The sequence below is a fragment of the Mycothermus thermophilus genome (genome assembly GCF_041956435.1).
Source record: "Mycothermus thermophilus strain CBS 625.91 unplaced genomic scaffold VTJ04scaffold_1, whole genome shotgun sequence".
Lineage (NCBI taxonomy): Eukaryota > Fungi > Ascomycota > Sordariomycetes > Sordariales > Chaetomiaceae > Mycothermus > Mycothermus thermophilus.
In genome coordinates this window covers 4,508,155-4,534,828 of record NW_027191427.1, presented here as the reverse complement: position 1 = coordinate 4,534,828, position 26,674 = coordinate 4,508,155, and the positions used below count along the sequence as shown (strand labels likewise).

Sequence of the window (26,674 nt, the reverse complement as noted above, 5' to 3'; positions counted from 1 at the left end):
TGAATTGGTTGTTGTTGATGATGCTGTCTCCCTCGTGGTTGTGTTGAGGCCGTCGCGTTGATGTTGTGATGTTGTTCGGATGTTGTTGATGGGCGGTTCGGCAAAGCAGCTGTGCTGCAAGCACATGCGGCCTGGACCTCGGAACAATCCAGGCAAGGATGCAGGGGTGGCCGCCCGCAGAGGGACACTGCTGAGTGGATCCAGCCCAACGCAGCGCCGGGATGGGAAATGCGTGGGGCTGACGTTGTTTCCAGACCGGGACACGACCAGAGTCCCCAATTTGTGGTAGACAGGGGTGGATTCGAGAAATCGATAAGGGGCCACTTCAACTTTCCGCTCTCCAACTTGTCGAATTTCCGTTCGAGAACTCTCCTCGCCGTTGGACGCGGTCTTTCAACATCTAATAACTCCCTTCTTGTTCCTCCCCGACAAACCTCCTGATGCCGCCATCCGGCGCACCCATCCGGCGCAATGGACGGTGATCCTGCCGTCGAGCACCAGCTCGACTCGTTCAGCCTGACCTTTCCCCTGCCCTACAGGGTCGCCTTCATCATCATTCTTGGTACGGCGGTTGATGGACCAACTATGTGCAAAGAGACTACTTTACTAACCCCCTCGCAGCCGTCTGGGGCTGGGGTATCAATCTGCACTTCCTCCACCTTCGCCGCATCGACGTCCCCGCCCTGATCCGCTACCCGGGCCGCTCCAACTCGGCGCAGCTCTCGCACCACCAGTCGACCTACCGTCTGGCCTCCTTCCTCACGCTCACCTCAGGCGCCTCCATCCTTCTCTTCTGGCTCGTCACCCGCCGCGACCCCGTCCGCGTCATCGAGTACGACTGGATCCCCATGACCAACCTGCTCCTCCTGGCCGTCCTGTTCATCGCGCCCCTCCGCCGCCTCTCCGTCTCCCACACCGGCCGCAGCCGTCTTCTATGGATTTTGCGTCGCATTAGCGTTGGCGGCCTCGCAGAGGTCAAGGATGGCAAGTTTGGGGATATCCTGCTGGCTGATGTCTTGACCAGCTACGCCAAGGTTCTGGCCGACCTATTTGTCTGCATCTGCATGTTCCTCTTCGACGGCCAGGACGGGTCCGCCACCGCTCGTCCAGATCGCGGCTGCGGCGGTGCCGTCGTCGTGCCATTGATCATGGCCGTCCCCAGCGCCATCCGTCTGCGTCAGTGCCTGATCGAGTACGTGCGCGTCCGCCGCGCCCCGTATTCTCCGGCTACGGGATGGGGTGGCCAGCATCTGGCAAACGCGGCAAAATACTCCTCGGCATTTCCCGTCATCATCCTCGGCGCCATGTTGCGGAACAAGAAGGACGGGTCCCCGGGCTTGTTCCGCGCCTGGGTCTTGGCCTGCCTAGTCAATTCCCTCTACAGCTGGTACTGGGACGTGGCCAAGGATTGGGACCTGACTCTCTTTTCCAAGGACCGGAACTCCCCCGACCATCCATACGGCCTGCGCCAGCCATTGCTAGTGCACAAGCCGGGTGTGTACTACGCAGTTATTGTCATGGACGTCATGTTACGGTGTACATGGATGATCAAGCTCAGCTCGACCATGGATCACTTTAGTGATTTTGAGAGTTCGATATTTTTGCTTCAGTTCCTGGAGGTTTTTAGACGCTGGGTGTGGATCTTCTTCCGCGTCGAGACGGAATGGATCCGCAACTCGGGCATGGGAATGGGCTTGGACGACCTGGTGTTGCTGGGTGATTTTCAAGGGAACAAGTATCGGGATGAAGACTGAGTGGGACGGGCTTGTGGCGTTTACTACGAGTATATGATGGGCCGGGCATGTTGTGTGGTATGATTATTTGTTTGACGGTCCTGGCGTATTGCATGGGTGGCGCTTGGAATAAAAGAGTCGATAGAGGTATGGGGCATGATTTCGACACAGACAATACCGGATTAGACTAATATGATGTTATAGACCACATGGAACTTGAGTGGTCCTTTTTCTCCATGATCCGATGGCAATTTCGAAGCTCCTATTCATCCAAGACATAAATCATATGTGGTGTGTTCAAGAAGGTTCTCTCATCGAGCCATGCTCTTTGCTGGATTCCGACCATCATCGGCCTTCCAAGGTGCTCAAAGACAACCTGGCCTGCACGCGCGGAAGAAAGAAACCACGTCAGCGCGTGATTGGGGATCGTTTGTCGCGGGGAGGATTGCGACAAAGCGAGGAGTCGGTCCGGCTTTTCGGCAGCATGTTCTTTGTCTCGGCCCCTGACCCGACAGACAGGTTCAGCCATCCCCCTGCCGGGTCGAGTCAGGACTCGATGTAAAGTTCCTCGAGAGCCCGTCTTCGAAATACTTCTGGATTGTCTCGACCGTTCGCCGGTTTGATCGGAACTCACACAGCACGATCGCAGCTCGCCATGACCTCCGAGAGCATTGGTGACTCCAACTCGACGTTCGGCGAGAGCCAGTCTGGCACTTCGTATGATAATAGTCTCACCCCTCCTCCTCCTCGCAGGCACATGACGGGTCCGGATAAGCTGTCGCCATCCGAACAATACTCTGGAGCGTCCAGCGAGGATGACGAAGCGGCCTTGGATACATCAGAGGTGGCCATCTGCCAGCGCGAAGACAGCGGCCTGAGCCATCAAGGGCTGGGACAGGACAGAGAGGAAGATAGAACCGTTTACGAGCCAAACACCCATCTCAAGAGAAAGAAGAAGAGGAATAACCTGAGGCTTCAAGTCGAGAATGGGGCACGAGACGTGCCTGCCATTGTCTTGTCACCGCAGGCCAAGTCCTCCTATAAGGTGCATCAACTCACCGGGCTAGAGGACGTTCCGAGATTTCGGGAAACGTCACCAACCGGGCACAACTCGGAGAAGAAACTGCGCGAACTTACAGGCCTCGAGTTTACCTTTGGAATCTCAGCTCGGCGCTGCCAGGCGGAGTATGGAGAACCAAATGGGGACGGGGATGATGCAGCGGTTGACCAACAAGATTCGCCTGGAGGCTCCCACCTGGATCGCTTCCACGCCCATAACTCAGTCCCGGCTCTCAGCATCCCTCAATCTACTTCAGGGCCACCACGCCGTCCCAGTCGCAGACCCGAACGACCCGGGTCCTGGTCTCCCCGACACTCGAACATGAGTCGAGAGTTCACCCGCTCTCCTCTCTCTCCATGCTTCGATAGGCTGAGTCACATATCCAGCGAGTCAGGCCCAGACCCGTACCTGTACCACGAAGCGGCGCGGGAACTCGCGCGACAAGACCCGCTGGCGGCGCAACAAAGCAAGCCTGACCCAACAATGCGCCTGGTCTCGGAGATGCTGTTGCGGCCCATCAACCTGAACATCAACACCAGCCAGGAAATAACCCGATCACCAGCATTACCACCCAAGAACCCAGCCCATCACCGCCTCTTCCAACGGCCCGGAACCCGCACGCCCGAAACGGACCGGTCCATCCCCATCTCCATCTCCATGTCAAGCGACATCGGCGCCACAGTCACCGCCGGAACCGGGCTCTCGGACGAGGCGACCTCTCCCCGCCGCAGTAATGGCCGCCGAAGCTCGCTCATGGCCAGGGTATTCCGTTGGTCGTCGTCCAGCACGCCGAGCAGCCCGCCCCGGCCGACCGGTGGTGGTAGCGGCAGCACTAGCAGTGCGCAAATGCCGTTCAATACACCCGTATCGCCGTCCCGGCCGCAAGGGGCGTTTTCGGACCATGCTATGATAGTGTCCGATAGCCATCGCCATCTTCATCATCACCACGGCTTCCTTCATCCCTACCATGACAGGCGGAATATCATGATCCACCACTATCCCCTCCCCAACTCCTCCGCAGCCCAAACCTCCTCGACGCCAAACGAACAAGACCAACAACACCAACAACGACCACCACCCCAGAACAACAACAAACCCACCAAACCATCAGGAGGAGGATCCGAACTCACCGCCCTCGCCTCCAAAACCGCCGCAAAAACCACCGAACTCGCCACCGCGGCCGTTGCGTTCCTCAACAGATCTGCCGCCAGCCTCGCTTCGGCGGCGGCAAACGCCGCGGCCGGCGGGGAGGAGAGGAGGAGGAGGAAGCAGCTGAAGAGCAGCATACGCGTGCTGGGGGACGGGAGGAGGGTTACTGGGTCTGATGATCCTTCTGTGCTGCTTTCTCCTATTGTGATGACACCACCACCATCATCTCCTGTGGTTGGGGGTGGTGTTGGTGTTGAGGTTGAATCGTTTTGGGCAGGGAGAGAAGGGGATGGGTCGGTTTGGGGTAACGCGGTGGTTTTGAGTCCTGATGGGAATGTGAAAGGTGGGCCGGGTGTGGTTGCCCCAAGGACGGCTTGGAATGGGTCGGGGATGACGGGAGGTGGTGAACGGAGGAGGAGTTCGAAGTTGTGATGGAGGTGAGGTAGGGAGGAGGGAGGAGGGAATCTCTGATTGCGAATGATTGCCTACATTGTGGACATTACATGCTATAGTCCTGTTGGTTGGGGCAACGTGAAAAGTACTTGCTTTGTTTTTCTTATATACCTATGTAAACTAGCAAAAGTTAGAAAAACATGTTACTGTTTCTTTGGGTATGATAGGTACTGGAAATGACAGGCATACTAAGTACTCCGTAGTGATGGCATTCGGAGATTGCCGGACATAGCACCGCTCACTTACAAACCCCTTGCTGGTAGTTTCTGCAATCCCAGTCCGATGATCGGTCAATACTTCAACATTTTGTACTCATCCCCCAATTCTTCTGCCGGTTCTGCACTCATGGCTGACCACGTCATTTTCCAGTTGGGTGGTGTTCCCGTCCGCCACCAGCATCTGCAGGCTGCAGCCCAATCGGAGGAGCCCCACAGTCACAACGGGCTAGGACCCGGCCGGTATTTGGGGGCCTGAGGCTGACGGTCAGTGGCCCGGGGTGCGTTTTCCGGTTCCGAGGACCCCATCGACCCGGCTGCGCGGCGTCGGCTTCTCGGCCAACCTTAAACTTCCCAAGGTTGGAGAAAGGTCGAGCACATGACTTGTTTTACCTAGGTACATTGGGAAGTCTATTCAGTGTCTGGCTGTACATACAGGTTTTTATTCTTTTATCTCACACCGCCGTCCCAAGCCAACAGGCAAACACCAAAAAAATAATGAGTGCAGCCCCCGTGGTCGAGAACGTGGCCGTGGACACACAGGTGCTGGCGCAGGTACAAGCACAAGAAAACGTGGGAGTCGTTGGCGTGGCGCGGGATCCAGAAGCCATCCACACCGTCCTCCAGATCCAGGGTATTATAAGTATTCAAGACACCCCCCAGCCACACACCGCCCTTCCACCTCCTCCTCTAGTACCCAAAGACATTCAAGACCAAGAAGAGGTTGACGACGACGACGACGACGACGACGACGACCATCAAACCGAGTCCCACTCCGAGTCAGACTCTGACAACCAACAACAAGAGACACCCGACGAGGAAGAGGCCACATCCTACTGGCATGTCCACGACATGGCCCCTTTGAATGCTAGATCTGCGGTGAGCATTTCACTCACAACATATTCCCTATTCTCAGACCAACCCTTTGAAAAGACACTCATGCTAACTCACATCATCCACCAGGCCGCCGTCGCCCGGCTGCGCGCCTACAAACCGCCGCCCTTCCCGCTATGGGACCGCCTTCCCCTGAGCCGCCGCGCCGCCGTGCTGCTGCTCTTGTATGCGGACCGGCGTGGCGATTTGCGTGTGGTCATCACCATGCGCGCGGCCAGTTTGCGCAGTTTTTCTGGTGCGCCTCCCTTTTTGTTTGACTCTCGGTATCACGGGCTGATCGGGCATGGGGCTATGCTGCATGACTGCTCGCTCGCAGTAGCTATTGATGCTGACCTCGATCAACAGGACACGCTGCCCTCCCCGGAGGCAAGGCAGATAGCCTAGATGAATCACCCTGTGAGCAAATCACCTCCTTATCCCGCTCACCATTTCCTGAACTTACTGAAATACTAACGCCGTGCCAGACCAAATCGCCCGCCGCGAGGCTTACGAAGAAATCGGCCTGCCCATGGACGACAGCAAGCTCCCCCCTCCCTTCCGCATCGAGCACCTCTGCTACCTGCCCATGAGCCTGGCGCGCACCGAGCTGGTGGTCCGGCCGTGCGTCGCCCTGCTGCATACGGGAGACGGGGTGCCTTCGCCTAGGCGTGTGCCGTCATCATCAGCTTCCTCCTCATCATCATCCTCGCAACCTGCGTCCTCCTCCTCATCATCACCAGCACCACCACCAGCATCAAAGGAAGCAGCACCTCAATCACCACCCGCCCCGACAAAGGGCTCATCACCACCCCCATCGTCCTCAGCTTCTTCATCTCAACAGCAAACACCGGCAACCGAACCATCCCTCATGCCCCGCCTCGACGCGAAGGAGGTGGCGGCTGTTTTCTCGGCGCCGTTTCACAACTTTCTCAAAGCCGAGGACGAGCCGCCGGCGGGGGGCAGGCCGCTGCCGCCGGGGAAGTGGTACGAGGGTAGCTGGTAGGTTCTTTGTTTTCTTTTTCTTCTGCTCCTCCTCCTCTGTCCAACACTACGGCTGTCACCCTCACAACATGACCTTGAACTCAATTATCTGACCAATAATCAGGACAACCTGGAACGACACCCCCTGGCGGATGCACTTCTTTTACGTGCCCGTCAACAACCAGCGCGTGGTCAAGCCCGCCAAAGCTCTGACCACGGGCACTTGCGCCGCCTCTCTCCCTCCAAACGGCAGCGAAACTACCACCCCCGAAACTCCCGAAAACAACAACAACGAGACGCGTTACAAAGTCTGGGGCATGACGGCACGCATCCTCGTCGACGCCGCCACCATCGCGTACGGCCATCCACCCGAGTTTGAGCACAACAATCATTTTGGGGATGAGGAAATGATTGAGGCGTTGGCCAAGATCGGGCGGCTGGGCGAGAAGAAGAGGCCCGGGAGCACGCTGACGGCGGAGGACGTGAAGCGGGCCAAGGAGGTGATGGAGGAGGAGAGGCAGAGGAGAGCGTCGTCAAAGGAGGGAAGGGGGGAGAGTAAGATGTAGTAACTAGGGGCTTTAGGAGAGCTTATTACGATTTGGGAGGGAGATACCTGGGGTTGGGTACTTATAGATGGGGTATACCATGCTGCTAAATAGATGGGGTGTAATGTTTTCCATTGTTGGGGGTATATTCACCAACTTGATGTGTTTGGATGGTTGTTTCCTTCCAGCCTCCTTACCAACATACTCGAGACCTCCCAGATACTTCATACCGTAGAGTTAGACTCAGTGGCACGCAGTCTCCTTCGTGACCGGCGTGCTCCCGCCAAAGACCAGGTACCCAATCCCGGCGCCGAACGAGACGGCGAGCATGACCCAGCCGTTGTAGGTCATGAAAATGAGCCTGGCGTTGGGCAGCAACAAAAACAGCCACTTGTCAGACACCCCCCATCCATCCAGGCTTTGTGGTTTATGAGACAGGGAGGGAAACTCACATAATCATGAAGGCGTAAAAGTTCTGGATGCCGTACAGCACCGCCTTGGTGACGTGGGCGCGGCGGTAGATGAGTTCCCTGCTGTGGCCTGTGGACGGGAGAAGAGGGTGGGTGGGTTCAGTAGCAGGTTCGTTTTCATTTTCATTTTCATGATTATCTTGATCGGAGTAGCGAGGCTCGGGGGTGTGGGATTGGGGAACTCGGAGAGGGAGTAATCTTAGCAAGGGGGGGTTTCTTGTGATGGAAGTAAAGAACGATCAACGAGTGTAGTTCAGGGGTGGTAGTATGGACGGCAGTGAGTTGATAGTATTGAAAGAGTAAACTTACGCGGCGCCGTCTCCACCCTCCTCGCCAGGGCGGCATCATACCGTCGAATCCCCTCGCGCAGAGCCTCGTAGCCGGCGCAGATGACCACAACGGCAACGAGGGAGACCAGGAGGCCAAAGGTGGACGAGATGTGCCACTGGCGGAAGACGATGCAGAGGTCGGTGGTGTCCCAGGTGAAGAGCATCTATTTATTTTATTTAGTGATTTGAGATTGGGTAACGGAGAGAAATGGGAACAGACATTCATGTTGCACATGTGGCCTCCGCCGCCCATGTCACCGTGGCCGGAGTGGTCCATCATCATTTGGTGGTGGTCATGGTGGTCGTGGTGGTCGTGGGAGGAGTGGTCCATGCTGTTGGAGGGGAGTTGGGTTCGATAGGTGCTGTTGTGAAGGCGATGGAAACGAGGGAGGCCAGCAGCTAATTACAGGCACTCAATTGAAAGATTCTATTGTCTTGTAGTGTAGTATGATGAGAGAGTGTGAGTTGGTGAGTTGGATGTTTTGATGCAAGAGGCTGGGTGAGTGAGGTGTCCTGATCAACTTCTGCCAAGACTCCAGGTCCGGCTGAAACGCTGGCTTGGCTCGGAGCCGGGGGTGCTGGGAGGTGCTGTGGTAGCCAAATCAGGCAGGCCCCACCATGTCTCACAGTGAGGGGCCATTCCGGTCTGAACTGACCGTTGAATGACGTCTGAGGGCCACTTTCATTCTCTTTTAACCCATCTTAAGTCTCTCGATAAGAGAAAGCTCCGAAGTCCAGAAAGACTCTCTGGAATGAGGAAAATAAGCCATAAGCCAAGTAGATTACTAAGCTAAGTTATACCGTTTTCACCGTCTGATGTGTCACAATTGGTTGAAGTGAAGACCATCGTTCGACTATTTCCCGAACCGCCCGAACTGCCGCCGATTGCGGGGATGACACCCTCACCGGACCATCATGAACTGAACTTGTTTGTAATAATCCGCTCATAGTAACCTGGAACTGAACAACCATCAATCTCAAGAACATCCATCTGCTTCAATCTTGTGTCCGAGAATCTCACAACTCACTCACATCTGAGTGTCCATCCCCAACATGCTCGCTCCGCCCATCAACCTGCCCAAGTGGTACGCAACTCTGTCTGACCATTACGTCTGTCTCTGACTCAAGACTAATCACAACCCCAGGCTCGAGGAGAACTCTCATCTCCTCAAACCCCCAATCAACAACTACTGCGTCTACAATGAAGATTTCACCGTTATGGTATTTCACTCCTCTCCCCTTCTCCTCATATCCTCCCCATCCCCATTCACTAATTCATTTATTTTTCTTTCCCCCTAGATCGTCGGCGGCCCCAACGCCCGCACCGACTACCACATCAACCAGACTCCGGAATGGTTCTACCAATACAAAGGCGCCATGCTGCTCAAGGTCGTCGACGACGGCCAGTTCCGCGACATCATCATCCGCGAAGGCGACATGTTCCTGCTGCCTGGCAACACGCCGCACAACCCCGTGCGCTTCGCCAACACGGTCGGCATCGTGCTGGAGCAGCGCCGGCCCGAGGGAAGCGTGGACCGCATGCGGTGGTACTGCGCGCGCGAGGACTGCAGGGCGATCGTCCACGAGGCGGCGTTTCACTGCACGGATTTGGGAACGCAGATCAAGGAGGCCGTGGAAAAGTTTAGGGAGGATGAGGAGGCGAGGAGGTGCAAGAAGTGCGGCGAGATTGCGGATTGGAAGCCGAGGGAGGGATCGATTAAGGATCCAAATTTGGAATGAGGAGGGAAGGGAGGGTTCAACGGGTTGGATCATGTGGTGGGAGGGAATGCGGATGTGAGTGAAGGTTCTGTGTGGTGATGGCATCAAACATTGAGAGTGAGTCTAGATTCATCCATGACCATCTCACAGGATGGTGATCAAAAATGGAAAAGGAAAAAAGTAAACAAAAACAACACAAAAAGCTCACCCCCAGCCCTACTCCCGCGCCGGTCGAGTAGAGGTGGAATGGTTACGAAAAACCCCCGAGATGGTTTTTACTTCGACGCGTCTGGGGGTCGAACCCAGAACGTTTTCGATTTACGGCGTGGGCGTGCCTGGCGAATCTAGGGCCTCCTCTCAATACCGCTCGGCCACACTCGGGTATGTGGCCATTGAGAGGAGGCTTGTTGACGGTGGACAATGCGGACCAGATACATATACTGCCAGTTGCCAGCAGGTGGGAGGACGTCGTGAAGCCTCAGGCCGGCATTACGATCACCCGATGAACCTAACAGATCGCAGGCCATGCATGGATGGTGGTCTCTCATTGACTTCCTTTTCCCCTCCACCCTTTGCACTCCTTGGACTGTGTATGTCAAGCTTGTAGTTCACGTCTCGCGATACTCATACGCCCTCGGCGACTCCTCCACCTTCACTTCCAACTTGGCCTCCTCCAGCTCTTTTCCTCCAACCCTGATGCCGGCGCGAATCACATCCCCCGGAACCACCGGCCCAACCCCCTTCGGCGTGCCCGTCAGCACGATATCCCCCGGCTCGAGGGTCATGACCCTGGAGATGTCGCCCAGAATCCGCGGGATGCGGAAGAGCATCAGCTGCGTCGAATCCTGCTGGGCCACCCTGTCGTTGACCTTCAGGTACAGCTCGATGTCATGTGGGTCCGGGATGGCGGATTTCGGGATGGGCGCCGAGAGGGGCAGGAACGTGTCGAACCCCTTGCTGATGTCCCATGGCAGACCCTTCTTTTTGGCTTCGTTTTGAACGTTGCGCGCCGTCATGTCGATGCTGAGGGCGTAGCCTGGTTTTTGTGTGTCAGCGTCAATTTGGTGAAGTGACTGGCTCTTCAGGGGAGCCGACTCACTCTCAATAGCGTCCAACGCGCCCTGCTCATCCTGCGGATCAAGATCGCGCACCCGCTTGCCCAGGATCAGGGCGAGCTCGACCTCATGGTGGACGTCGACGCCCTTGGGGCGGAGGACAGGGCCCTCCCCCGGCAGCAGGATGGAAGAGGTGGGCTTTTGGAAGAAGAAGGGCTGCTTGGGCCGGGCGCTGTTGAGCTCGGTGATGTGGTCACTGGGGGAAGGGTTAGCGGCTTTACGCTGTGAACATGATGAGAGGGAATTTCACGAACGCATAGTTCCGGCCGATGCAAACCACCTTCCCGGCCCGCTTGAGCGAGGCCAGCGACGAGAGCGTCGCCATTCCTCGTCGAAGGATGAACATCTTGACAGCCCTTCCCGCGCTGACGGGTGGGATGTACTGTGAATGTCTTGGTCCGGGCAGGGAATTTGAGTTGGTTCTGTACGACCAACACCACTCAATTCCAATGTCCAGCCGTTGAGCTGATGAGATATCTGATGGTCACACAGTAATTCCGCTGGCACGACACGGAGATAGGCCGGGAGCTTGCGTTTCAACTTCGGCTACGGAAGCCCGGCTCGGCCGACGTTTCCAATCTCACCTCCTCCCGCTCTTCGAGACCCGCCCGAGCCAGGGGTAGTATTGAAGGTGGAGAGTCTCACCTCCCCGCAACATCTGGGGAAGTGGGTCTAGAGCCGAGGGAGCCCCTGCCCAAGGAGCTTATCCTTTTGCTCGGAGAGGGATGTGCATCCCATAGACTTCAACTATGCAACTTTGTTGAGTACAACCCGGGAAGCTTGATGACCTATGTTTGTATGCATATACAACTTGGAACGAGAAACCTCTGCCCTGTCCTGTCGTCAAATCCAACTGGAAGGTACCAGGTAGTGCGAAGTACCAGCCTTAATTAAATCCATCGGAGCCGCAAGCAAAAATCAGAGGGACGCACGGGATGTCTCTGCAAACACAGCCACAGCCACATCGCCGGCGTTTGTAAATCAAAGTTTTGTTTGTATGCACTCCGTGGGCTGCTAACACCCTAAGCGTGCGTGTGGTTGGGAGCGAGCCTCACCCATTTTTGCTTCTCACCATGCATCAGCTGGTGCCTGTGCCATGTAGTTGCATCTGGTCAAGGCGGCTGAAATCTCAACTTGACCATTCACGTCAAGCAATCGACCCGGTTGTCACACCTGTTGGATCATTTTTAGAGATTGTCAACCATGTTGGCGATGATGGTGGTATCCTCAGCCCTTCCAGAATATTAGTGCCTCTCGTAGCGCTTGGTTACACAATGTTCCCAGCCTCGTGGCTGTTCTTGATGCCTGATATACCCAATGTATAGTATAATACACTTAAATCGAGGCGGAGGAGTAGCGAAGGCAACTGAGCTCAAGTCAAGAACGGAATCACGACCTCCATCAGCATATACGTCAGGTGGTTGTATGCCTCTTCATCGCAGTGGTCGACTCAGGCACGGCGGATGTGGGCATTCCATCTTCAGCTTGTCGAAAAACGAAGACAGAAGAATGCCAGCATCTACTCAGTTCCGTCCGAAGTCTGTACACCATTCCGATGACCGACGCAGAAAACGAGAGAGTCCACCATGGGGTTGGACTATGGAAATCGTCCAAATGTTGATTTCCCTGTTGTCAATGGTCTGGATCATATACCTCCTTCTGCGTTACAACAACAAACCCCTGAGCGACTGGACTTTTCCCCTAAGCTTTCCAGCCATCCTCGCAGTCCTGTCAACAGCTTCAAGAGCTGCTGCCGTCGCCGCTGTCGGGACTTGTCTCAGCCAGTATAAATGGCTGCACGTTTTGAGGAGGCCCCGAAGGCTGGATGACCTGGATTTGATCGAGGAAGCCAGCCGCGGAACGGTCGGCTCGCTCTGGTTCATCTTCATGCGGTTTCCGTCGCTGGCAACATTAGGGGCTATCTTCATTATCACATCGTTGGGCTATGGCACTTTCATCCAGCAACTTGTCGAGTTGACTCCTCGAGACGTCTTCATCGACAACTCTACTGCTGTCTTCGGGCTGACCCACTTCTATAACGGCGGCGCTCAGCCAGATGGAAACTCCCCCTTTGGCATTCGAGGTATGTGAGTTGTACGGCGTTCGCCACATCACATTTGACCCTTGTGGTAAAGTTTGGTTCTGCTTTTGTGCTGCCGATTTGAGCACATGCCTGACGACCTGTCTTGGTAGATATAACGACCGACGTCGAAATGCAGGGTGCAATCTACAAAGGACTGTTCAACCTAGGGACGACGCCGGTCTTCGACTGCCCATCGGTGTGCGAATGGCCAGGAAGCTATGTCTCGCTCGGCTTTACCGCTACCTGCGCTGATGTCACTAACGCTACACTTGATGCCCACGGCAACGCCACCGGAGTCTGGAACGACAACCCATGGTATATAGGCTTTAACGACTTTGGACTAGAGAAGGTCGGCTGGATAGACCCCAACGAGATGAACTTGACGACGCCCGGCGGCGTCCAGCTGAGCGGGATGTATGAAAAGGGCAATTGGCGCATTGCTGTCAGCCTTGGAGCTATCCCCCTTTTGAACACCACCGAAGGACGTGGTTTTGTTTGGTATCAGACTGTGGATGGAGAGAGCAATCAAATTGTGAATATCACCAAACCGCTCATGGGCACCGCCATTGTCCGCGTCGCGGCTCTGCGCACCAATGTTCCCGGCTACGTGATCTCCAATCCCTACACCGACATGGAGATCGTCGAGTGCGACATCCACCTCGCCGCCTATCGTTACACTGACGCAGTAGCCTCGGGCGGCAAACTGTCCTTTGGCCGGAAAGAGACGGTGCCTCTTCAACCGGGCAACGTCACCCTCTTCTTCCCCACGGATGATTACAACAGCCCTTGGTACGATGCTGAGTTCGTTCAGGAAGGTTTGCCTCGGCTTGGTGTCCGTACCTATGACCTGGCTGCAATTGAGTTGCTCCTGACCTCTGACCGTTTTGTCGGAAATATTTACGATGGCAGCGCGCATGCGCCAGCACCGAGCGGCTTGGGCTCTGCTTTCCGCAAGGGAAACCTGACTACGCCAATCTATGCCATGGTCGACAGCATGACGGATCAGCTTCGATCCAACTTCTCGAACCCGGCGACTGTGACAGGGAGGATTGTTGATTCGGTGTTGTTCATCACCGTCCGCTGGCCTTGGATAGCCTTGCCCCTCGTTGGCACGGTGATGTCCAGCGTATTCTTCATCCTCGTCATCGGCTGGATCTACAGACACCGCGAGGATGTCCCTCCATGGAAGAGCAAGATCACCCCCATGCTGATGCACCAGCTTTACTTCCCAAAGAGCGAGAGCGACGACGACAGCGCTGCCCGACTCGTCACGGACTTCGGCAGCGTAGCTGGCCTGGAAAAATACACAAAGAAAATCAAGGCGCAGCTCGAGCCCCCTTCGAGGGGGTGTGGCCCCGACGAGTATGAATCTGATGGGCAGAATGGCCAAGATGGGTCCGATGAACAAAGTCAGTCGCATGAACAGACTGATGAAAACCAACCTGATGAGCAGCATGAGAGGCATGAACAGAACGGATCGAGTCACGAGAATAGGTCCGATGGGCAGCATGACCAAACTAGGTCTCCCACTTAGTTATAATAAGGGGGAGGGTGTTGTTGCAGTTCCGCGGGGCTTGGTTGTACTGGAGCAGGATGACAGTGGATGAAGCATATCAGATATCTAAAGTTGTTAACTGTTTAACTTGCTCAATGCTAGGATCAAGTCTTCGTTTCCTAGCATGTATCAACAAGACAATCCCATTCGGCCCCTGAACCACGAGAAGCTCTCTCTGACCAACTTGCACAGATGAGAACGACTTTAGTGTTGCAAGGGTCACACCGGCCGACTCAGATGCCGGTGAGAAATTGGGCTGTTGGATATTATTGGGAGGTGTAGTTGCAGTTTCGTGGAGCTTTACCGAGCGGAATGCTACCAAACATCAAGGGTTAGCCCCCAGCCTCCGGGTAGAAGCGAAGTCGGATACGGAGTACCTACGGATGAGCATGTTTTGCATGTGAGAATTGAAATGCTGGACCTGGAGCGGGATGACGCTATACCTATGAAATTCAGACATCTGCGGGCTGTTTATTGTTTACTCAGTTCCATACAGGACACGGATCTGTCCCAACTCCGTACCTCTCCTTGGACAACAACATTTGGATGATTCTGAACATGCAAGCAGCTCTTCGACCCATTCAGGGATCATCAACACACCACTGGCAAAGCCTGAACGCGCCAACATTCATCGACGACTCTAGGAAACAAGATAAATTACTACGTACTGAGCAAACAATCTCGTAGAAAAGTCAAGCTTTATAACCTCCCAAGCCATCCACCTCTTGCAAATCGAGCATCTGAAATAGCATACGCCTTCGTGAGAGCCAGAAATAATATTGACGAGAGAAAGAAGAGGGAGAGGGTGTCAGGAGCTAGTGAACCACCTGCCTGGCCTGATTCCAGTGCGACCACACCGCAGCGGCGTTCGTCCACCAACACCAAGTGAGCTAATCTGGACGAGGATGACGATGATGATAATGCCGTCGTCCACCGTAGAAAGAAGAATAAGGCAACAACAGAGAGCTTCAAGCCTAGTTAGCCTCAATGTGGTTGTCTCCGCTCTTCGAGGATCTCATCTGCTTGATTTTCTCCTTAAGCTCCTTCTCGCGGAGCTGCATGGCTGATTTTGGATCATCCTGTAGCAGACCACCAACCCAGTCAGTCAGCCACCTCGCCCTTTAATTCTGGTACACTACCAACACCAAGACATACCTGTTTCTGGTTCGAGGCCGCCGCTGGGTTGTCATGACTATCACGGGACGATCTCGGTCTGTCTTCAGCCCCTGAACCATCAGCCGATCTGTTCCGTCCAGTGCTAGAATACGAAGATTCAGAAGATCCCCTCCGGTTCCTGGATCCGCTCCTGGACCTCCCGCCCCGGGCTCGGCGAGGGCTGCGACTTCGCCTCCTAACAGGAGTCCGGCTGCGGCTGCGGCTGCGCGACGACGACGATCGACGACGGCTGCCGTACGAGCTAGCCGGGCTCACGCTACGGCTTCCGCTGCGCGACCTATCCCTGCCCCTGCTCCTGCTTCTGGTCCTAGTCCTGCTCCGGCGCCTGTCCGACCCGCGCGAAGTGCTCCTGCTCCTGCTGTCACGCCGGGACCTGCGCGGCGGAGGCGTGCGGCTGCGCGACCGCGAATACCGCGATGACGACATGGACACCGATCGACTGTAACCGCCGCGACGCGGCGGCGTCCTGGACCGGCTGCGACTGTCACTAAAGCTCGCGCTCCGGCTGCGACTCCGACCGCGGCCGCCACGGCTACGGCTGCGCGACCTCGAATAACGACGGCGCTTGGGCGACCGGGAGCTCCTGTCCGACGACACAGAGCGAGAGGGGCTGCGGCGCGAGCGCCGACGCTTGCCCACATCCCGACGTGACACGGGCGTTCGAGACCGAGACCTGCCGCCGCGTCTCCGGGATGGTGGGCTGGGTGATCGGGGGGAAGAGCGGGGGCTCCGATCCATGCTATCACCGCGAGAACGTGACCGCGTCCGTGACCGCGACGACCGGGGAGACAGGGAGCGGGTACGAGACCGGGACCTCGATGGCGAACGACGGCGTCTGTCATCGCGACGTCCTCCCCCGCGACGGGGTGGCGAGCTTCCACGGGGAACATAAGTGTCTCGAGTCCATCCACCGCCGCCGCGCGGTCCACCACGGCCTCGGTCGCGGAAGCGTGGAGGCGAACGGGACCTTCCCCGCCCAAACCCACGATCTCTGTCATCGCGACCACCACGCCATGAGTCGCCTCGCATGGGACCCCCTCCGCGACCGCCCCTACCGCGTTGGCGTTCGAGTTCCTCTCGTCGTTGGCGGGCTTCCTCGGCGGCCTTATCTGCTTCGAGCTGGGGAGGGTGTCAGCCGATGTTGAGTCCAAGGATTGGAGAGTATGGATTTTCCCACCTTTTCCTGCATCAATTCCAACTTCTTCGCCTCCAAAAGCTCCTTTGGCACGCCTTGCGGGCTATTCTGCGCGCTCAACAAGAGCTTCCACAGTTCTTTGCAAAAGGCCGGCGTGTCCTTGTCGAGGAATCCTGTGAGTTGGATCTGGATGGATTTGATGTCGGGCTGCATCATCGAGCTGTCAGTAAGCGGCGGTCGAGGTGCGAGGTCAATTAGGTGATGACGGGGGTGGGAGGCTACAGACATATCGACTGCCCTCGACCAGGGCAAAGAGCATCTCGATGACGACGTCGTCCTCGCTCCCCAGGATTTCGGTGATTCGCTTTGCGATCCATCTGTCGGGTTGTCTCAAGTCAGCACATGCTACCCCTCCCTCACTTGATACTATTGTGTCTCAGGAGGAACTGACTTCTTCATAACCTGGACATTGACCTTCTGCATGTCCACCTTCTGGTTGAACTCGGGAGGAAACTTGGTGCTCTTGAGGAGCTTCGCGTCGACGCCGGTGGCCATTTTGGCGGGTATGGCGAGTCAATGCGGTGACTCGAGCCGGCAAACAATGTAGTTGTTGAATTCAGGCGTTATGGTGTTCAGGGTGTCCAACGAGGATGTTGAGCCGGATTACGACTTGAAGTGGTGATGTGGTGAGATGGAAGCTCTCGCAGTTGTTCTGGGTTGTTTGCGAGCGCAGAGCTTCCAAGTTTCGAGCCATGGAATCTTGGCGGAAAACGAAACATGCCAAGACTGGCGATGGGTCCTCGGCAAGGTGGGTCCTGCTCCCGCTCCCGCATTCGCTGCACCCCACCAAGGGAATCCCATCGCTGGGTCTGGAGCTGATGCGGGGGACATATCATCATCCGGGCCATGGCTACATTTTGGCCACTTGCATTTACAACAGACAGATTTGGTGTGGCACACTTGTCAATATCCATGCCGCCTCTCAGATTTTTCCAGAATGACGGTCCCGGACCTGAAGTGTGAGGCATTTTCCTTGACGATTCCACAAGCTTAACACTGGCAGAAACAAACAGGCACTTGGGATTGTTGTTGGTCGACTTGTCAGCAAGGAGTCTGTATCCCCATCAGATACCAAGTAACTTTTATACTCCCAAGCTCTTTGTATGCCTAGGTATCTAAGCAGGTCGAGAAGCCAACTCGACAAACCCATGATTTGGATGCTATACCTAGGTTGGTCGGTATATTCAGTGGTGGACCCAGCAAACAAACACCATAACGCCCGCCCTGTTTCCTCTGCCATGATATCCTGCGACGCCCAAGTCAAATATGAATCAAGAACAATGCAATCCAAAGGCTGAGTCGTTTCGAAGACCAATCCAGGCTTGCCCAGTTTAGCCGAGAGTCCCGATCCCAAGCTGACCCTTCTCCCGCGCCTCGTTCTCAGTTCCTGGAGGACGGAACAAGGGAATCGATCACGAGGACTTTGGGTAGATATATTTAGCCCTCCCATCCCCCTCCCTTCTCTCCCCACCCATCTGCTGTCTCGCGCTTAGAGCAGCAATCTTCTCGCGTAACTTGCTTAAGTTCCGGCTGCTTTCCTGGTCCTTGAGCTTGGCTCGGAGCTCGTAGAGGGCCATGAGCGTGTTGGCGCGGTCGACATCTTCTTCTCCCTGTTATTGAGACAAAACATTGTTAGCCACATCCCCTCCCTATGTAAGTTGCTTGTAAAAAAGGGTTAGGGCCACTTACATCAGAATCCCGCCTGGGAGTCCCCGGGATTGATCCATACGCCGAGTTGGACCTGGTATGCGGAGGGGTAAGAATCCGCCGGCCAAGCTTGTCGAACTTGGCTGGCGTTGTGGTCCTCGACAGGATCGAGGAACCCGCAGAGCCATCGGATGAGGGCCCCGCGGGTCGCGCAGTAACCTCTTTCTCGGTGGTGGCGTCAAGAGGATGGGAGGCCCGTCGGTTAGCAGTGACCAAGGCTTTGGCGGCGCGGGAATCCTGCTGTGTGTGATGATTAGTTGTTGGTTCTGGGAGGTTGGAGATGTTCCAAGACTTGTATGTCCAACTTACAGCTGCATCCAGATCGCTCAGGTCGGCGAGCATCTGGGCAAGCTGAATGCTTTCCATCTTGGGGGGCTAGCTCTGTTCTGGGAAGCAGGGCCTGTGGTTATGAGGCTCGAAAATCATCCAGGGTAGTTCGGGATAGCTAAAATTATTGAGCTCTGTGGTGATGAGATGATGTTGTTGGATCAGATAACAACTATGTTGTGTTTCTGGTCCTGAACAGGCACGGGCAGGGGCCTGGCAGGTCGTCGATCAATCCAGAACAAGACAGGTCTCGCGTTGTTGAAATATATTCTTTGGATGTTGCTTTTGATGGGATGAGGCGAAGGGAATTATTTCGCAAGCATCGCCCTGGAATTTTACCGCAACCCAATCATCGGACCCCGTCATACAGCGCCCGGCAGAACATGCTTCCCCCCAGTGGCGTTGCACAAATGTGGGATGGGTTGGACAACGGACGGGATGGAGCTGTGCCCATGCCGTCAGCGGTGCTTGAAATCGCAAGTGAGCGGCGCATTGCATTGCTGGCCTTTGTTTCGGCGGGGTCCAGTTCGGAACCGGACCAAGGTGGATCCCGGATCGGAAGGCTTGGCATGAGAGTTGACGAAAGGCCCGGATCTTGGAGAAAGACGGTTTGTCTCCTACAAAACCCTTGCCGTTGGTACCAAACTGGAGGGTTGAAAAAAGCCATCATCTAGAATCCCACATAGACCTGTAGATGTAGGTATACAACATGGCCTTTGTTGCAAGTTGCTCTGTAGCCCGTCTCAGTGCGTTGGGAGATCCTGTTGAGGGTTAGGGTTGTACAAGGCGGCAGCGGCAGGGCGGCAATTCATTCTTGGCGGCTTGTGGCGACGCGATTGCCGCGTCTCCCATCTCTTTTGAGCTTTCTTTGAACTTGGACTCAACAACCACAGCGGTGCGACCTGAGCCATTCAACAGACCCAGACCTCGAAATGACAGAAGCAACTTCAGAAAACGCCTCGAGCGGCGACACCGCCAACTCCTCGGCCGCGGGCATCCCGTACTACGAAAAACAGAGGCAGCATTTGAAGGAACTCATCTTCAAGAGGAAGCAGTTGGAGAAGAAGCTGGTGTGTTTTTACAGTCCTTTTATTTCGAGACAATCAAAAGGACGGTTGTTCTAATCAGTGCGCTGCGCGACAGGCCAACGTCGAAGAACTCATCCTCGCCAAAGAGACCGAGTATCTCGAATCCACGCCGGCGGGGAACATCATCACGGGGTTTGATGCCTACATCAAGGGCGGCACGGCGGCGGCCGCGCAGAGGAGGAAGGCCAGCATGACGGACCAGAATAGGGTATTCTCGCGGAGCTCGATAAGTTATAACCCCGCGAATGCGGTATGTGCTTTCACCCTTTTCTGCTCGGCTGTCTGGTTTTCAAGGGCGGTCGACCATACACTCTCGCCGCATTCCTAACTAAACCCATTCCTGCCGCCGAATACAAAACGAGCGCTGACATGGCTCTTCTCAACAACAACAGCAAGACTCTCAAACCCCCGCCTCCACGCCAGCAAGCCACGCCCCAACACCAGTCTCGAGCAGTTTTGCCGGACGAGAGAAAGACGGTCCTTCGGGCGCCCCCACGCCGAATAGTAGTGGTGCTGCTGCCGGTGCAGGAGGAGGCAGGACGGGTGGTGGTGGCGCGTCAAAGAAGGGCAAGAAACATGGTCCGGGGGCGGAAGACAGCGAGACGGATGGCAGGGAAGCAAAGAAGGCGAGGACGAATTTCGGAGCGAGGAAGTGAGCGCTTGGGGGTTTTGATATTTGGAGGAGTTGGTGTTGGTTTTGATGTACAAGAATTGGCGTTTTGGGACGGCGTTCAGGATGGGCTACGGCGCATAGATATCTGGGAGTTTTCGCCTCCTAAGAGAGGCCACTTACATCTGGGCTTGACTAACACAAGAGAATTGGGAGTTGATAGGTTTGTTTGGACGAACGTCGGTAATATTAAGGGAATAACCAGGAATATGTGCCATAACTTCCATGGTTGGTGTAATGTTGTGAGTGCTACAATAGGTATCTAGGTCTATAGGCAGGTTCCAGGTTGTATACAAAGTTTTAAGTGGATGCTCTTTCAGGACTCGGAGCCATTGAATCTCCCAGATTGGCTCACATCAGGTGTTTCGAAGACCCTTGAACTTGACCTTTACCCAAGCCAAAGTACCTATCACTACTACTAGCCCGAAAATGACTTGAAACCGACTGACTCAAAAACGGTTTGCGCCTTGTGGTTCACATTTGTTTGGTCTCCTTCCTATTCCGGTTGTTGACATGCCGGGAGCTTCCTGATCTTGAGCCCGATGCGGGGCCGGGCGGTCTGGGGATCCAGTCCGGGGCTGACCGGCCACCCCCGCCCCTCACCGACCTAGTGTGGCCAGTGACACATCAGGCTCACGTAAATCAACATTTTTGCAAAGAACACTCAACCGTTTAAACAGTAGACAGTCCTGGATTGGAAGAGTATCTTTGCGTAACCAACTTAGTTTGTGGTTTGTCCAGGCCATCATCAAGCACCACCATGACAGTCACCGCCATGAAATTTACCCCTGAGGTCATGCTATCGGCGCCCCGCCGCTCACCCGGCGTGCCGAATCCCTCGGGGACGCTGATTCTGTACTCTGTCAGTCATATCATAGACGCTGGATTGCAGAGAATAAGCAGCTCACTGACCACATCCAGGTCTCGACATATTCCTTTACCGATCACGAGAAGACGTCTCAGATCCGGGTCCTCGACATCAAGACGGGCAACTCGGAGCTCCTCGTTGAGAACTCGGGCGCCGGCTCCCCGGTCTGGGTTGGCGACAATACCGTCTTGTATCTTAGGACGGAGAGCGATGGAAGCACCACCTTCGTTGTGAAGACCGTTGGCCGCGGAGAGTCCGAGTTGGTTACGTCCTTCATGATTGGCCCTAGGTAGTTTGTATTGACAGGGAACAGGACATACGAAGCTGGCAAGGTCAACGCCCCGCTATCTGACCTCAAGGTGAAGAGGCTGCACAACGAGACCTTCGCTCTGGCTTGCTCCGGCCTAGTCAACCCCGAGGGCAAGCTCGTGAACCCCGAGGCAGACAAGAAGCCTCTGTCCAGCGCCAAGGTGTACACCAGCCTCTTCGTCCGCCACTGGGATACCTGGAACTCGGAGAGGCGGCACTCCATCTTCTATGGCGCCCTCGCCAGGCTAGACAGCGGCAAGCTCGTCCTGCTGGGAAACAGCGTTACCAACGCCCTGGCTGGGACCAAGCTCTCCTCCCCTGTCCCTCCCTTCGGCGACACTGCCGACTTCGACATCAGCCCTGCCGGCCTGGTCTTCGTGGCCAAAGACCCCGAGCTCGACCCGGCCATCTACACCAAGACGGATCTGTACTTTATTCCCCTGAGGACCTTCACCGAACCGGAACCGCCCGCGCCGCAAATCGTCAAAACTCCCGGCCTGGAGGGCTACTCCAACAATCCCGTCTTCTCTCACTGCGGCACCAAGGTCGCCTTCACTCGCATGCGCAGCAAGCAGTACGAGTCGGACAAGACGCGTATCATCCTGGTGCGCGACATCTGCCAGCCTGACCAGACCGAGGAGTTCTACGCCACGGAGGACGGCGAAGGGGGTTGGGACTCCCGCCCCGAAAGCATCGTCTGGTCCGCCGACGACTCCAAGCTTTTCGTCTCGGCTGAGCACCGCGGGCGCAGGCTGATCTTCCAGCTCCCCTCCGACCCGGCAAAAGCGACCGCCCTCCCGGAGGTGGTCGAAACCACCGACGGCAGCGTCGCCGCCTTCCACCTCCTCGCCTCTTCTTCTTCTTCTTCCTCTTCTGAAGAAGAACAAGACCAACTCCTGGTCACCACCGCCTCCTTCATCGACAACTCCTGCTACTCCATCTCCTCCCCATCTTCATCCCCGAAGGTGGTCTCGTCTGCCTCCAAGCTGGGCAAATCCTTCGGCCTTTGCCGCTCGCAAATCTCCTCCATCACCTTCCCCGGAGGCGGGGCAGGCGACTACACCGTCCACGCGCACGTCATCCGCCCGTCAACGTACGACAAGACCAAAAAATACCCCCTCGCCATGCTGATCCACGGCGGCCCGCAAAACGCGTGGCTCGACGCCTGGTCGACGCGCTGGAACCCCGCCGTGTTCGCCGAGCAAGGCTACGTCGTCGTGTGTCCCAACCCGACGGGCAGCACGGGGTACGGCCAGGCGCTGGAGGACGCGATTGCCGGGGACTGGGGCGGCCGGCCGTACGAGGATCTGGTCAAGTGTTTTGAGTATGTTGAGAAGAACATGCCCGAGGTAGATACGAGCCGGGCAGTGGCGTTGGGAGCGAGTTATGGAGGGTTTATGATTAGTGAGAACTCCCCCCTTTTCTTCTTCTCTCTTTTCAGTCTAAATTGGGGTTGGCCTGGATGGATGAGAAGTGGTGTAATACTAACCGAGTAATGTGATGAACGGCAGACTGGATCCAAGGCCACCCGCTTGGCCGCAAGTTCAAGGCCCTCGTCTGCCACGACGGCGTCTTCAGCACGCTCAACCAGTGGAGCACCGAGGAGCTCTTCTTCCCCATCCACGACTTCAAGGGCACCCTGTACGAGAACCGCGCAGGGTACGAGAAGTTTGATCCTGCGCGGTTTGCCGGGGAGTGGGCGACTCCGGAGCTGGTATGCATGCCTTTATTCATTTCATCCCGTTTTGTCCGATTCATGGAGAGGGGAGGAGAGTGTTTTTGCTGACGGAGCTGACTGCAATAATATAGATCATCCACAGCGAGCTGGACTACCGCCTCCCCGTGACCGAGGGCCTCGCCGCCTTCAACGTCTTGCAAGCCAAGAAGGTGCCGAGCAAGCTGCTCGTGTTTCCGGATGAGAACCACGTAAGATCTGCTCACAGCGTCGTCTTTGCTACGAGCCGCTGCTTATTTGCTAACTTTACTCTCAATCACAGTGGGTGTTGAAGCCCGAGAACTCGCTCGTCTGGCACCGCGAGGTGCTGGGTTGGATCAACAAGTACTCCGGGATTGAGGACGAGCAGAATAGCAACTAGGAATCGGAAGGGGAAATGACTTTGGCGGAGGCATTGGTGATGTTGGCACCGGATGTACATACAGTACCACATGGCGGTCAGTGAATGAGACACTGGGAAGCGTTTGATTGTGTGTATAATTCTGGTATCAGACATACTCCATATTACGAGGGACTGAAGGGGCTCGGCGAAGGAGCCCGCGCTGCCCGTATCATTGATCCTCACACCAATCTATATTCCTCAAGAAAACTGTATAGGTACAGTACATACATTGACACAACAAAATACATACATCAGAATCGCCATCCCGGGAACCGCCTCTTAAACCTACACGGTAGACGTGCTGTTTCGCTTTCTGCTATCTAAACTACCACCAGCCGCAGCCTGAACACAAAGCCTGCCTATTCGCGCAGCGATATCCTACAACACAGCGCTCGGATGGATCCAGCAAAGTCGCGAAGCGCTATCTCTCTGCCCAATCATCCCAGCAGCCCTCCCTCAAACACATATGTCCTTGCAAATGATATCTCCAACACCACCATGGATATGGATCCACCACCAAACAAAAAAGCCTATGTGTGCTGCGCCGCATTTCTTCCATCCTTCAAAGTCTCCAGCCGTGCTGTATGTAAACAGCAGGGTAGGCTGAAAAGAAATAAATGGTATCTTCCACACCCAGCAGGCAAAGCCGACCCCGCCGAATATTTCCTTGTTCCTTTCCGGTACGCCAAAACGCCACTCGGTCGTCTTGACGGCCGAAACTCGACAAGTCAAGAACCAACCCGAAAGAAACAACAACAAAAACCTTTCCGCCTCTGAACGCCAGAACTCCCACATGCAGCCAGCCCACAAGAGACTCGAGGAAGAGATATTATGCGATACAAGCGGCCAGGCAAAGCCTAGCCGATCTCAAAGAGCAAGCGACGACCCCTCAACGTCAGCAAATTAGCCAGTTTACGCGCCAACAGCCACGGCAGACGACGAGCTCTGAATGGCGTGCTCAGGTTGGTTCGTCTCTTGTTGTTGCTGCTGCTCGCGTGCAAGGTCACCGCCGACATCACGCTCAGCCCACTCGCCCCAGAGGCCGCGCTTGCCACGCACGCGGATCGGCCCGCCGAGCGTGCCCTCGGGCTGCTCGACCTTGATGGCGTCCTTGGTAGCGAGGACGAGGCACTCAAAGAACATCTTGGTGGCGTCGGCCTTGGTGGTCTTGCCCTCGGGGAGGAGGTCCTGGAAGACGACGGCGGTGCGCTTGCGCTTCTCGGCGTTGGTGGCGGCTTCGGGACCGAACAGGTCGCGCAGGATGTGCACGGCGTGCGTGGTGCTGACGGATACGGGTCCGCTGTCGGCGGGGTGGACGATGGGCATGGTGGTGTCTTCGAAGGCGGGCATGGGGCTGCCGGGCTCGCCGCCCCGGGAGCCTGGCCGGCCGGTGTCGTCATCGCCGTGGAACATGGCAGTGTCGTCGGCAGGGATGTCGATCATGGTGCCGTCAGCGGCCATGCTCTGGTTCCCGGCGATAGTACCGTCGGCGCCATGCATGGTCTCGTCCTCAGGAAGGTCCAGGCGAGGCGACTTGGAGGCGTGGTTCTCATCCTCGCTGTCGCCATCGGCACCGCCGGCATTCCGCTTGCGCTTGAGCTCGTTGAACCGGAATGATGTCAATGACAAGAGACCCTTCAACTCGGGGGCAGAATCGCCGCTGCGCTTCCCAAAAATGATGTTCTTTCCAAAGCCGCCCTGCTTCTGCACGCTTGTGAGATCCAAAACCAAGGGGTCACGGGCAAGAACCGTCTTCGGCTTGAGGATGTTGTCGCGTTTTGATTGCTGTTCCTTGATCTGGGCATTGGACAGCATCGTCTGGTCGTCTGGTTGCAGGAGCTTCTTCTTCTTCTGCCGTTGTGGGGCCTTGATAGTGGCCACCGTCGTGTCGTCGTTGGGTTCGTACATGTCCGTGTTCATGTGGCGGCTGTACTCCATCTCGACCTCCTTGGCAAACTCCTCATCGATATCAGACAAAGGCGACTCAGAGATACGTGCGCGACTCATATCCGGACCAGCGGCTCCAGGCATGGCAGACTCGTCGACATTGAACTGCAAATCATCGCCCATCTGGATGTCGCCATCGGCGTCGGCAATGCGAACATCATCACCAAAGTCGAGATCGAGGCCGAGAGAGGGCTCGCGCACATGGCGGTCCTTGTTTGGGCCGCCCACATCCAGCTCACTGAACATATCCTCCTCGACGGGGCGAGCGGCTGGCGCGTCTCGACCAACTTCGACACTCTTGTCCATGAGCTTCGTCAGGCGATCATCGATGTCAGTACCGAAATCAAGCTCGAGGTCCAGGTCGTCCACATTCGCCAGGCCAAGCTCCTCGTCATCTCCGAGATTGTCATGCAGGAACTGGCTGTTGTTGAAGTCCTCCTGAAGATTGATGTCGCGATTGCTCGGGCGGACGGCTGCCTTCCGGCTGCTCACCGGGGTGGCGGTAACGTCTTCGAGTTGCGACTGGAGGAAGTCGGTGCTAGGTGGGGGAAGCAAATCGAGGTTGTCATAGGGGGTGATGGTGTCGGGAAGCATGAGCGACTCCTTGGTGGGGGCTTGCATGTTGGTAGGAATGTCGTTGCTTCCGGTGGAGCGGAAAGCCTGCGCAGGTTAGTAAACTTGTCTCCAACGCGTGATCTGTTGGGCATCATACCATCTTGAGCTTGATGAGGGCCTCATTGCAGTCGTCAAGCAAGTAGCGGGCCTTGCGGCTGTAGATGCGGACGACGCCGAGCAGCAGTTGGCCGCTCAGGCGGAGGGCGAGAGGTGCCTCATTGGGAGCGATGATGGCGTCGACGCTGTCTTGCAAGTTGTGCTGCAAGATCTGCATCTTTGAGATCTTGCGCTCTTGGTTGGCGGAGAGCCATGCCTTGGCCAGTGGGCCGGTGGCACTGAGCAGTGTCCCGGACCAGAACATGGCGACGACGGGAC

At 56.1% G+C, this 26,674-nt stretch overlaps 13 protein-coding genes across 13 annotated transcripts; 8 read left to right on the top strand and 5 right to left on the bottom strand.

Moving 5' to 3' along the window:
- Nucleotides 1–471: 471 nt before the first annotated feature.
- On the top strand, nucleotides 472–1,754 carry VTJ04DRAFT_1700 (uncharacterized protein; the record flags this gene model as incomplete). Its single annotated transcript, XM_069359417.1, has 2 exons — nucleotides 472–562; nucleotides 622–1,754. The coding sequence occupies 2 exons, from the start codon at nucleotides 472–474 to the stop codon at nucleotides 1,752–1,754; spliced, it is 1,224 nt and encodes a 407-aa protein (XP_069224308.1).
- A 634-nt stretch (nucleotides 1,755–2,388) lies between these two features.
- Nucleotides 2,389–4,374, top strand: VTJ04DRAFT_1699 (uncharacterized protein; the record flags this gene model as incomplete). Its single annotated transcript, XM_069359414.1, has 1 exon — nucleotides 2,389–4,374. One exon carries the CDS (start codon nucleotides 2,389–2,391, stop codon nucleotides 4,372–4,374), a length of 1,986 nt encoding a protein of 661 aa, XP_069224307.1.
- Nucleotides 4,375–5,108: 734 nt separating this feature from the next.
- VTJ04DRAFT_1698 (uncharacterized protein) lies at nucleotides 5,109–7,030 on the top strand (the record flags this gene model as incomplete). The annotated part of the gene is made up of 5 exons (XM_069359413.1): nucleotides 5,109–5,489; nucleotides 5,574–5,739; nucleotides 5,850–5,900; nucleotides 5,969–6,482; nucleotides 6,589–7,030. 5 exons carry the CDS (start codon nucleotides 5,109–5,111, stop codon nucleotides 7,028–7,030), a joined length of 1,554 nt encoding a protein of 517 aa, XP_069224306.1.
- Nucleotides 7,031–7,252: 222 nt separating this feature from the next.
- VTJ04DRAFT_1697 (uncharacterized protein) lies at nucleotides 7,253–8,139 on the bottom strand (the record flags this gene model as incomplete). Its single annotated transcript, XM_069359412.1, has 4 exons — nucleotides 7,253–7,370; nucleotides 7,462–7,660; nucleotides 7,789–7,972; nucleotides 8,029–8,139. The coding sequence occupies 4 exons, from the start codon at nucleotides 8,137–8,139 to the stop codon at nucleotides 7,253–7,255; spliced, it is 612 nt and encodes a 203-aa protein (XP_069224305.1).
- A 722-nt stretch (nucleotides 8,140–8,861) lies between these two features.
- VTJ04DRAFT_1696 (uncharacterized protein) lies at nucleotides 8,862–9,548 on the top strand (the record flags this gene model as incomplete). Its single annotated transcript, XM_069359411.1, has 3 exons — nucleotides 8,862–8,893; nucleotides 8,954–9,029; nucleotides 9,108–9,548. The coding sequence occupies 3 exons, from the start codon at nucleotides 8,862–8,864 to the stop codon at nucleotides 9,546–9,548; spliced, it is 549 nt and encodes a 182-aa protein (XP_069224304.1).
- A 587-nt stretch (nucleotides 9,549–10,135) lies between these two features.
- VTJ04DRAFT_1695 (uncharacterized protein) lies at nucleotides 10,136–10,988 on the bottom strand (the record flags this gene model as incomplete). Its single annotated transcript, XM_069359410.1, has 3 exons — nucleotides 10,136–10,563; nucleotides 10,627–10,838; nucleotides 10,897–10,988. 3 exons carry the CDS (start codon nucleotides 10,986–10,988, stop codon nucleotides 10,136–10,138), a joined length of 732 nt encoding a protein of 243 aa, XP_069224303.1.
- Nucleotides 10,989–12,277: 1,289 nt separating this feature from the next.
- On the top strand, nucleotides 12,278–15,169 carry VTJ04DRAFT_1694 (uncharacterized protein; the record flags this gene model as incomplete). The annotated part of the gene is made up of 3 exons (XM_069359409.1): nucleotides 12,278–12,725; nucleotides 12,836–14,134; nucleotides 15,030–15,169. 3 exons carry the CDS (start codon nucleotides 12,278–12,280, stop codon nucleotides 15,167–15,169), a joined length of 1,887 nt encoding a protein of 628 aa, XP_069224302.1.
- Nucleotides 15,170–15,254: 85 nt separating this feature from the next.
- VTJ04DRAFT_1693 (uncharacterized protein) lies at nucleotides 15,255–17,146 on the bottom strand (the record flags this gene model as incomplete). The annotated part of the gene is made up of 5 exons (XM_069359408.1): nucleotides 15,255–15,359; nucleotides 15,436–16,575; nucleotides 16,634–16,798; nucleotides 16,878–16,968; nucleotides 17,043–17,146. 5 exons carry the CDS (start codon nucleotides 17,144–17,146, stop codon nucleotides 15,255–15,257), a joined length of 1,605 nt encoding a protein of 534 aa, XP_069224301.1.
- A 917-nt stretch (nucleotides 17,147–18,063) lies between these two features.
- VTJ04DRAFT_1692 (uncharacterized protein) lies at nucleotides 18,064–18,724 on the bottom strand (the record flags this gene model as incomplete). Its single annotated transcript, XM_069359407.1, has 3 exons — nucleotides 18,064–18,261; nucleotides 18,341–18,598; nucleotides 18,668–18,724. 3 exons carry the CDS (start codon nucleotides 18,722–18,724, stop codon nucleotides 18,064–18,066), a joined length of 513 nt encoding a protein of 170 aa, XP_069224300.1.
- Nucleotides 18,725–19,617: 893 nt separating this feature from the next.
- Nucleotides 19,618–20,429, top strand: VTJ04DRAFT_1691 (uncharacterized protein; the record flags this gene model as incomplete). Its single annotated transcript, XM_069359406.1, has 3 exons — nucleotides 19,618–19,755; nucleotides 19,829–20,023; nucleotides 20,166–20,429. The coding sequence occupies 3 exons, from the start codon at nucleotides 19,618–19,620 to the stop codon at nucleotides 20,427–20,429; spliced, it is 597 nt and encodes a 198-aa protein (XP_069224299.1).
- Nucleotides 20,430–21,203: 774 nt separating this feature from the next.
- Nucleotides 21,204–23,716, top strand: VTJ04DRAFT_1690 (uncharacterized protein; the record flags this gene model as incomplete). Its single annotated transcript, XM_069359405.1, has 6 exons — nucleotides 21,204–21,305; nucleotides 21,365–21,570; nucleotides 21,625–23,024; nucleotides 23,132–23,334; nucleotides 23,430–23,546; nucleotides 23,618–23,716. The coding sequence occupies 6 exons, from the start codon at nucleotides 21,204–21,206 to the stop codon at nucleotides 23,714–23,716; spliced, it is 2,127 nt and encodes a 708-aa protein (XP_069224298.1).
- An 84-nt stretch (nucleotides 23,717–23,800) lies between these two features.
- On the top strand, nucleotides 23,801–24,644 carry VTJ04DRAFT_1689 (uncharacterized protein; the record flags this gene model as incomplete). The annotated part of the gene is made up of 3 exons (XM_069359403.1): nucleotides 23,801–23,952; nucleotides 24,073–24,319; nucleotides 24,375–24,644. 3 exons carry the CDS (start codon nucleotides 23,801–23,803, stop codon nucleotides 24,642–24,644), a joined length of 669 nt encoding a protein of 222 aa, XP_069224297.1.
- A 5-nt stretch (nucleotides 24,645–24,649) lies between these two features.
- Nucleotides 24,650–26,660, bottom strand: VTJ04DRAFT_1688 (uncharacterized protein; the record flags this gene model as incomplete). The annotated part of the gene is made up of 2 exons (XM_069359402.1): nucleotides 24,650–26,344; nucleotides 26,397–26,660. The coding sequence occupies 2 exons, from the start codon at nucleotides 26,658–26,660 to the stop codon at nucleotides 24,650–24,652; spliced, it is 1,959 nt and encodes a 652-aa protein (XP_069224296.1).
- Nucleotides 26,661–26,674: the final 14 nt, after the last annotated feature.